The sequence below is a fragment of the Wasmannia auropunctata genome, unplaced genomic scaffold (assembly GCF_000956235.1).
Source record: "Wasmannia auropunctata unplaced genomic scaffold, wasmannia.A_1.0 LD336071.1, whole genome shotgun sequence".
Taxonomy (NCBI): domain Eukaryota; kingdom Metazoa; phylum Arthropoda; class Insecta; order Hymenoptera; family Formicidae; genus Wasmannia; species Wasmannia auropunctata.
In genome coordinates, this window is record NW_012026819.1 from 1,745,578 (window position 1) to 1,756,610 (window position 11,033).

The following is an 11,033-nucleotide window of genomic DNA, read 5'->3' on the forward strand; positions in this document are numbered from 1 at the left end:
ATGTCTCAAGGGTGAATGGCTGAAGTAGGCGAAGGGTGGTCGGAGGCAACGACATCAAACAGAGGGTCCTGGGGGTGCGACCAGTCAGCACGATCCCCTCGGGGGCCTTTCTTCCGTTGCCTCCTGGTCCCACCAGGAGAATGCTTGGGCCCCCGCCGCAGCTTAATTCCCACGGGAATTACTTACTAAGGACTTATAGCGAAAAGTCCTTCGAAATCTTCGATCATAATCAATTTACACAATACAGTATCTTAAAGTTCAACGCATTAAAATAAAATCTTCCAAAGTTGAAATATATATATATGTAAAACGCAAGTATATTTATAACACTTGCAAAGCGTTATAACTATACTTTGCAAGTGTTATAACTATACATGTTAATCTTCTAACTGCGATATCGGTAAAAATATATTCATCTTTGAAAATAACGTGACTATATCACCATGTGATTTTCAATAATCTAACAATAATCAAGCAACAAAATCAAAGTCGGCGGAAGCAATATCGAATCATTATCGATATATGTATATCTTATGTTTGCCGTAGGACGGCATAGGCTATCATATCGTTTGACATCAGCAGACTGGTATCTTATAACTATACATGTTAATCTTTTAATTGCGATATCTGTAAAAATATCTTCATCTTTGAAAATAACGTGACTACATCACCATGTGATTTTATCAGTTTCAATAATCTAACAATAATCAGGCAACAAAATCAAGGTCGACGGAAGCAATATCGAATCATTATCGATATATGTATATCTTATGTTTGCCGTAGGACGGCATAGGATATCATATCGTTTGACATCAGCAGACTGGTATCGCTCAGCGGAGAAAGAATCGGCGTGTATGATAATAAAACCGTAACGTCGTTCTCTCGGTGCCCTCGAAGATGGCAGCGGTACGAGAGGAGGAAAGCAAGTACTGAAGGGAGCAGATAAATTCGAAGATAGTCATTCAAATCTGCCGTAATGATTTCCATTCTGAATCGATTCCGAAAGTCCCCTGGGAATCCCCCCCTCTCTATATCGGCCGGGCCAACCCCCGCAGCTTCTCGTACATACGCTGAACAACATACATACAATGTTACCCTCGCCCCTAGAAGAATGTCCACCGCCTGAGGGGAACGTCGACCTCTCTTTCTCTCCTTATCTATTCGGGATTAACTTATCTCGAACTTATTATTTCCTTAATCTATGGTTAAATACTCATATTTCAGTATTAGCTACAGGCACTTTATGTTCGAGACTGATGTCGGTTTGATTTTGATAATTTAACTGTAAAATCACGAATGCTAAATAAAAAAAATATTTTTAAAAACGCGAAGAAATCTTGAACGACGAGAAATAGTTATTGCATATTGCATATTTCGATTGAACGCGTGTTTTTTTTTTTTGGCTTTCCCTGGCGAATACTGACGAGTCGACATTACGGTGAGAAAAACAGCCTGACGGCTGACCATCTCCAGCGTCGGATGGAGTTTAAAAAGGTTAGATACAATTTCCTGTTGTTCATTCATTTAGAATAATGGCGCCGCGCGGTTCTCTGCTTCCTCCATACACACGTCCTGTAAATGCTTTTTTTATCCCCGGAACTAATTACCATTTAGCATTTTTAATCCCGCGAAAAAACGCATTCTGGCTCTCGTTCGTCCCCCCCGCTCGCCGGGCGGAAGTTCGTTCCCGAGCGCTTAAAAGCGTACGTTGTTAGCGCCATTCAGCCACGCTGCACGAAACTCGTTTCTTTCTCGGGAAGCAGCTCGTATTTTTCTGGAAATTTCACCGAGAAACGGACGGTTCTCAACATCCTGCGCCTTTTTTTCTTCCCCACTTCCTTTTTCCATTCCTCCCCCTCTCTCTTCTTTCTTCCATCTCACTCTCTCTCTCTCTCTCTCTCTCTCTCTCTCTCTCTCTCTCTCTCTCTCTCTCTCTCTCCCTCCCCTCCCTCTTACTCTTTAGTTCGCATCTCGTTGCACAGATACTTTACTCGCTAGAATTCCAGGAAGCGAACGTTGATATAGATACCTACCTTGGCGAAGGAGCGAAGAAATTGAAGAAAAGCTTAAGGGTCGGGGGTTTCACCACGAGCTCAGCGGCCGACTCGGTGTAGCCAATTATTGCGGATTTATAACCGACCACCTGATTCGGTCTCGAGAAAAGTTGGCGCGTTTCCGAATCGTAATTTGCAAGCCATAACTCGGCTTGGGGGAACTCACCGGGAAAGTGGAACGCATTTGCACGAGGCTTTCCGATGTAAAAATAATGATGATAATTCTAACAAATGCGTACTGCACGCATCCACTTTTGCGAAAATCAAATTACAAACATTTTTAAATTACAAATATCAAGTTGAAACATTTTATGACTATATCATTATAAATACAATTTATGATCTTTTTTTATATAAAAAATATATAGATATATTAGATAATATTTTCTGAAGAGATAAATCTAACTATATTTTAATATTATCGCAGGAAACTGTCATATAATACACAGAAAAAGGAATTTGTGTAATTCTTGAATCAACAAATAATTTTTTCATTCAACGAGTTTGAAATCGGCTGCAATGCAGGCTGTAAACGGTTCTTTTATCTTCCACGTTTTAATCACGGATAAGCTTATCCGGGTTTGTCAATTTTCTAGAGTACAATGGACGGGAGGATACGTCGACCTGGATTTGCTAAACACTTCGCGCAAGTTGTTGCACGTAGCCGGCGCACACCGACACGGTGAATCGGGTGAATATACATCGATTCTCCTGCCTCTGTATCTCTTCCTCCCGCTTTGGTAGGACGGTGGAGACGCGTTCAATCGAAGCTTTGATGTATAAATTGCAGCTTTCTCGTTTTCGATCCTCTCCCCGTTCAACTTTCTACTCCCTTTACCAGCATGATTCCGAGGAGGGTGTCTCGGCATCTATCTATCTATCACTTCCGCTTTTCTTTTCCTCGCAGACAATCGTTCTCGAATATTCTCGACCTTTTTTCCTCTTTTTCGCGTCCTTACTCTTCTTTTCTCTAGCGTAGTTTTTACGCGTCAAGATTGTTATAGACGTGATTGCATGTTTTAAATATTTCGCACGCACTTCGTAATACCGTGTGCGACACACAATTAAAAAATCATAGCTAGCTCACAAACAACGTAGCGTTTTTTTTGAGCTAGTTGAATAATTCACTCTAGCGTCTATCCTCTCGACGCGATCCTCTTAATTCATTTGTTCTTTTATTTCGCCAATTGCTTCGAAAGATAATACACATATCGATCTCCCTCTATTCTAACCATTCAACCCTATGACATCCCGGATCCGATTAATAAAAGGAATGGATCGCGAATTGAGGACCGGTCTCTGCCGGTGCAAGGCCACTGCGGCTTAGTAATTTAATCAGCTAAAACTAACATCAGCTCTGTTTCCCCAACCCTCTTCGTTCCTTCCTCTCCGCTTCCTTCTTCACCCTACTACCACCCTCTTCTTACCTCGGAAACCGACCAGCCCCAAGATGATTTAATTTGCTAAAATGGTGCGCATATCTCTAGGAACTTGTTGGAAGCTCGAGTCACGACACGAAACAAAATAATTTCAAGCAATTTATATTTGTTTCGTATTGACATGATGGAAGATCATTTTTGCACTTATGAATTACGTTTCTGTTTATCGAATACAGCGTTTTAATATTCTTTATGCTATTGCTTTATAATATTGCTTTTTTAAACTAATAAAGTTGTAATGTACAGAAAAAATAAAACCATTTTGTACATTACTCGCAAGTGGTGTGGCTCATACGTATTGCGATTATACCTGTAGGCTTAATTTAAATGTTGAAAATTGCTCACGTCCGTCCATTCATTTTATTTACATATTATTCTCTCGAACTTTTACGGTATGGTCGTTTCTCTACGTGTCGTGACATTTCGTAGGTGTGAAACATACCTCTCACGAAGGTGTCGCAGCCTAAAAGTTACCCTCGAACGAGCATAAAAGGACTTATCGCACTCGTGATCGCATGGTGTATTTGCGTTTGCACGAAGGTTGTGATCCTTCTTTGCGCCTTATCGGCGCGTCGGGATCTACGGTCCTGGGTGCGGGATCACAACACGTGGTTCGCGGGTCGCGCGCAGAGTTCGCCACGTGGCGCAGATAACAGGATGGGACAGCCGCGCGCGGCGGTGTGCCTGCTTTCCCGGAGGGGTAAGAATCAACCCCCCGGAAAATTAAGTGCTTGTAGCCGAGATGATAACACCCCCGTCCACGTGCGCGCGTCGCTACGACGATTTCGCATGAGTCCCGACGCGTAAAAACGGCAAAGAAGGCTGACGTGCAAGAGTTGCTCGACAATGAGATGATTGGTATGCTCTTTTAAATTATCTGATTTTTTCTCACAAGAGATATTATGTACAATATTGTTCTAGATATTTGACATTTAGATAAAAAACAAAAAGAATATTTTATCCTTCTCTATATTATAATAAAATTTAAGAAGTTATAAAAAGATATTTAATAATACTTCAATAATTTAATATTACTATTAAATATTGTTTAAGAATATTCGTATTATATTATTCTTCAAATTTTTTGTCATTATAAAAGAAAATAAATTAAAAAAAAATATATATATATATTTATAATTAAAATAATATTTTAATTTGTAACATTATACTTATATAAAATGAATTATTTAGAACGCTTTATATTGGATTAATTAGAAACAGAGATTTTTGTACTTACTTGTTTCGTCGCGGAGTCTATAAGCCTAACGTAGATATCCTGCACCTGCCTGACACCTAAAATAAATAAAATAATATTAGAGATTAGAGATATTATTAAATAAATTTTTTTTTTCGCGAATATGTTTTAAAAATCATTTATATTGGTTATTACAAGTATAATCGATAACAGATCAAGTCACTATAATAGTACTACTATTAGGTATATAACTTCCTTCGTTCGCGTATCTCGATAAAAAGCGTCATTAAGTAAAGAAGCATTTCACGCAGGAATTTGCAACGATCACGCTCTTGTGATCGTTGCAAGAGGAATACGACGAATACGGAAACATGTCCAAATTCTGTCAAGTCTGCCGAAAGGATATATTTAAGAAAAAGTTGCATATTAAGAAGTATTTAAAGTCGATGGCGGATACAAAGCGGCTCGTTCTTGTCCTACATATGCACAATCGTCCTTCTTCTTTATATCGTTCCTGATCGCTTTAAAACACCAAATATCGGCATCACATCGTGATGCAACGATCCGCGATAGGAAACGAAATATCCGTACGTGTAAGTACGTTAATTATCATGCCGTTGTTCCTTCGAGACACAAATTCGAACCTGAAGAATTCGTCGCGTCCATATGCACGCACGATTGCGCTTTATTAAGGTAAACGCGATTTCCAATTTGAGAAGTTCCCGTCCACAAAACGTTCCCGTCTTAATTGCTATGGACGGTGAAGATTAATTTAAAAAAGTCTGCATTTTTTTTATTTTGTTCTGCTATAGCTATAGTCGTCAGAAAACACGCTTGCTTCGCGGAAAAGGTATTGTAGAAATTACACGTTACACACACACACACGCACACACATATCGGCATGCATTATTATTGCGCCCTTTATCAGAATCGTGAACACAGTTCGCCGTGCGCATCTCGGCGTTGCAAGTTTTCGAAACTGTTCCTTCCTTCCTGGGGGAGCATCGGGTAATCCTGGGGTGTATTTCGGACAGACACCCCCGTGGCTTCCGGCTTCGCGTGTCCGGTAAGCCAAGTAATCCCGACATAAGACTCCCAGACCCGGCAGGCGCCCAGGCCCGGGCTCACGCCGCATAACGTTATTGCGGATTACGATACTCTGCTCGAAACTAGCTCACAAATTACCTCGAGAAACCGTCGCGGCTTTACCGGAAGTTACGTACGCAGTCGACCGGTTTACCGTATCCGTGGCCATGTCAGGATTTGCAAATACGGGTCGACGCTAAACTGACCGAATAACTGCTATGAGCTTCCGCCGGAATATCTGGTTTTCTCTGTTACAGAAGTTCTAATCGGTAATGATCCAAACATGAAAATAGATGATGAATGAACTTGGTTCTTTTTTACTGTGGATTATAATAAAGTGCTCTCATTGTCAGAGAAATTATGATTCGGATGATATTTTTCTTAAAAATTTATACAAAACATGTATGCTCTTCGATAATAAAAAGCTGCACATGACTTTAATTCAAATCTTCAAATTAAATTGTAATAAAATGTTTTTCAGTTTTTTCTAATCACAAAATAACATTGCTTACACAATAAAAAAAAATTAAAAAGAATAACATTTCTCTTTTACAATTAATTACATGCTTGTAACGTTGATTACCGCGTTAATTCCCAGAAAACTATAATGAAGCTAATGATAAAAGTGGAAAAGAGAAAAACAATCCTTTCTTTGTAAATCGATTCATCTTGTATCTGTTAAAGGATGTGGAATGTAATTATGAATGGAATGCCGCGCGTCAACCTTATCGCCGGCGGCGCGGCTCTTCGCAATTCGACGCGACGATAAAGGGACGAGATGAAGAACATGCCGAATAAGAAAGAAGACTCGCGTGCCATGTCCCGCTGAGTGGAGGCAAATAAGTCTAGATCGGTCGGCATTAGCATAACTAGGCGACCAGGTTTGATGATGGGAGGGGCGGAGAGGGGGGAAGGGCAAAAACGATCCCTCTATCGTTCTGATCGGTGATCCTTGATCAGCGCCGCTTTTATTATGCACTGCGATATTCCGTCGGCTCTGCAGCCTCATGTATTTCGTTTCTGTCTCTATTCTACTGAATACGTGTTACATTGTGTATTTTTCCTCATCGCACATGTGTGCGACGGACGGCTCGAGAAGCGTGCAAGAAAAGGGTAGCCGATGCTGACGGGGAAGGTGGAGCGGAATAGAAAGAGAATGAAGAGGAAACGGAGCACGCGAAGAGATGCAGGAGGAATGAGCGATGACAAAAAGGAGTAGGGCCCGATATGGGCGAGAGCCCGTCGTCACTCGGACGGCACAGGGAGAGAGAACGCTCCTTATTTATTATTTAATTACAGATTTATTGCCTGGTCGAGCGATCGGTGACGCCACGACGTGTACAGGAACACCTGATGTGGATCTGCCAGTATAACGGTGGGCACGGAGAGACGGAGCAAACGTGCGCCAATTTGTCTCCAGGGCATAACAGTCGCGCACGCGCGAGCGCGCGGCAAAGTATTTCGTGCATGAAACTTTTATAAACGGCGATACGACACGACAGTCCGATCTACGGCGCATAAATCAAAGTCGTGCTGATGTACCGATCGACTGTAAAGGGCATAAGTAGCGATGTAGCACTCGCGTACGACAATGTTTAAAATCCATTACATTGTCGTGTCCAATAATATTACAAATATTTCTTATTTTTTACAATAATTCTTTCCAAATTTTTCTTATTGCGCCAGCAAAGCGTTTACATATCTTAATGTTCAATTGTAAATTGACTGTTCTTTTCCCATTTAGTTGTGTAAGCCTTACTTAAGCTTTTTATTTTTATTTCTTGTAAATGTAAATTTAATCAATAAATTTGCGAATGTATGTGTAAATTAAATATCTTTTAATTTCGTTTTGTAATGTCATTTAATTTCAATTTTTAAAAACGTGATTAAAATCGCACAACTAAATTCCAAAATTACGAGCAAAAGAAGTGCATCTCAGTTAAATTTGTATCAGCACAGTCTACGATTCGTCAAATTCAAATCTCCGATTATTCTTGTTTCACTGGACAGGCCTGTTTTCATGTTCGATCGTGCGATGAAAATTGTGATGCGCAAAGCCATCAGCTGTCGACAAAACGCAGATACGGATGGTATCGCGTTCAAGAGAAAGTACGGATAAAATTGACGACGAGGAGAGGCGCGGACACGAGTAGCACGTATTCTCTCGTAGAGCGGACGAAGCAGCCATTGAGGCAGAAAACCAGAATATAGCGAAAGAAGGCGCGAGAGAGATGAAGAACTCGGCTGACGGTCCGAGAGGTGCGCGTTGGTATTCTTTAGTTTGCAACAGTTAGTCGCTTCTTGTTCGCGATGTTGGCGACACGTTTTAGTGCCCATAGATGGGAGCGCGGTCCCTCAGTCAGGCCAGTCAACGCAAAAATCTTGCATTGATTGATCGGATCCCGGCAATGGAGACGAAGAGAAGCACCGTAATACGAACCCCGGAAAAAAAAGAAGGATGGAAAAGGTAGAGAAGACAGAAGGAAAAGGGTAGTTTCGTAGCGGGGGAACGGAAGGGAGCGATGGTAAAGACAAGAGATAAAGAGACGACCGCGGTTTGTTGACGTTACCTCGTGGCCCTTGTACACGGGACGAAAAACTATTGGGCCGGGACCCTGCAGCGTATATATATATATATATAGCGTCTTGCGGCTTTTTAACGTGTTCACAATGCGAGCGTATTTTTGGGGGTCTGCTGGTCGGACCACCTTCAGAACGTTTGCTTCTTCTGCTCTCTTTCTCCGTTTCTCCTCCCTCTCTTTGCGCCCCCGTCTGTGCGCGCACATTCGTCCGTTTCTTCAAGACGGAAGATGGACCCTTTTTGCCGCGCCTGGGCCAGCGTGACGTAAAATATGTCTCTGTTGCGCCCGGGCCTCGAAAGTCTCTGGGCTTTTTAAGCGGCCTTAAGAGACCGGGTGTCCGTATGGAATGTCGATGGCCCGTCATCATCGCTACGGATGAGGCTATTACGTGCCCCACTGCCTGGGCGTATGAATACAGATCGATTCGAGATTCTATTCGATCGCCTTATGGATGTAATCGGAAGTACGCACACCCACACATACATATACTGCATACATAATTTCATCGAAATAGATGTGTGCAATATTTAGCACAGATATTCAAGAGAATTAGTTACAAAATAATTAAATATGCATAGAAAAACAAACTATCAAATTGATTAGAATTTACTGATAATTGAAATTAACACATAAATTTAATTAATCCACAATTAATTATATGTATAAACGTCAAGTAAAAAAAAAGGAATTAAATGTTTGTTACTTACCATTGGAGTAGAGCAAATGTAGACTGTACTGAATGCCATTGTTCGTCTTTTGGCCTTCAGACTCCTGCAAGAAGAGACACGATAGCTATATCTCTGATCACAAAATTAAATGAAAAAATTACATCGTTTTACAAAATCGATTATTACTATCGAGTTATCTTCGTTTGACACAAAGTCTAGCTATTCGAACGCGCGACCTCGCGCGTACTTCGCGCTCTATTCTATTTTAATTAAGTGCACCGTGACGCAACGCCTGTGTGTGCCCGGTCTGCTCCACCTCACGCTAATTATTAATTTCTTGATGCGCCGGTAAGAGCCATGCCATTACGTATGGCGTGCGATGCATAATTATCATCCTGCCCCGTTGACGAGTCATGCGTGCACCGTGCCATATGCCGCGACCACGGTAATGCATTTTCAACTACCTACCCCCGGAACATCATGGTCGGTGGTACACCCACGACCGCCCCCTCCGTCCCACGACCACGACTTTTAGTCGTGTAATACGGCCTTTCGACTCGAGGATAAACGTTGGCCGCCCGATCGATTCTACGTCAAATTAACGTAATTACGCGCGTAGACGTGTAGCGGAACTTCATTGGTTCGTTTTGTTGTTCTACCGTACATACAAATGACATCGCACGATTATTTGCAATTATCTTAGTAGACCACGTTAATTTTTTGTTAATTCATATGTTATATCATATGCGGTTTTTTCACGATTAATTAATTAACATAATATAATGGTCATCCGCGATTTTTATGGCCGGCTGCATTCGACAGATGTTGTATGTAACAGAACAGAGATTCTTAATGTAAGATTATATTCGACCGAATTGATTAGAAAAAAAACGAATTTCAATTAGCTAATTACAAATAATGAAAGTTAGAAGGGTAATAATTTTTAAATACATAATATGTATGTAATAATTTTTTGTGTTATATATGTAGACATAATAAAATATATTTTCTAAAGTAATGAGTACCTAAAGACCGTGGAATGTAAACTAACAATTGAGAACTTAAAACGCCAACATGAATCAAAGGATGTACAAAGCGGATCTTGGTGCTTCCATATAATTTTTTAGTGCAAATCTTACAATTTTTCGATTCATACAACACCACGTGGCCTCAAATCGCGTGCATCTCCGCAGCTCCGAACCAAGTAGTATGCAATATCACAAATTAAATTGCCAAAGGCTTTCTAAAATAATAAATAACAAAATTTAACTAAATATATATTAATTTTTTTTATTTTACATTTATCGTAGGCAATTTTACTTTTAAATTCTCTTATTTCTCAAGCCCGACTGTCTCGACCGCTCCATCTCGATGAGTACGAGTTCCGCGGAAGATATCAAGATTATGGCTTATCAGCTTAAGCACGGGAATAGTCGACGCGGATAAGAAAACCGCATAAATCCATCGCAAGATTTCTCCGCGAATGAACGGGAAGTGATCATTTTTCTAACGGAATAACCCTCTCCATCCATATCCGCGCTCGCTTCATCGGATAATCGGCCCTGCTTCGCCGATCGGCGTCTGACCGGCCGACGTCTTTCTTCCCTTTTTTCCGTCGCCGTGCGCGCGGTCCGAGCGTACGCATTAAGCTCTCTCCTGTCGTCGGCGTTCGTCGCGACCATTAATCTCTAAATTCGTCCGGCGAACGATGGACGTTAATCAGATATATACGCGGATAGGTTGAGCTACACTCTCTCTCTCTCTCTCTCTCTCTCTCTCTCTCATTATCAAATTAACGTTCCGAACAATTGTTTGATCTCGCTCGGTCTCGTATATCACGAGAGGTGTATGAAATTAATGCGCGAATCGAAATTAAAAACAAATACCCGCATGAAATACAATACGAAAAAATACGAGATTGCTGATTTCTCACGGGATGGATTCCGACCGAACGAAATCTCGCGATGTTACACGCTTCGACGAATAATACCGATGTAACCGAATGCCGA

The 11,033-nt window shown here is 41.1% G+C and overlaps 1 protein-coding gene across 1 annotated transcript in view; it reads right to left on the reverse strand.

Moving 5' to 3' along the window:
• LOC105449909 (transcription factor collier) overlaps positions 1 to 11,033 on the reverse strand; it is a 75,426-nt gene that overhangs the window by 55,194 nt on the left and 9,199 nt on the right. The window contains exons 3-4 of the mRNA XM_011689371.1: positions 9,064 to 9,127; positions 4,731 to 4,786 (exon numbers count right to left, since the gene is read on the reverse strand). Coding sequence (XP_011687673.1) covers positions 4,731 to 4,786; positions 9,064 to 9,127 — 120 coding nt within the window. The remainder of the gene's footprint in view (positions 1 to 4,730; positions 4,787 to 9,063; positions 9,128 to 11,033) is intronic.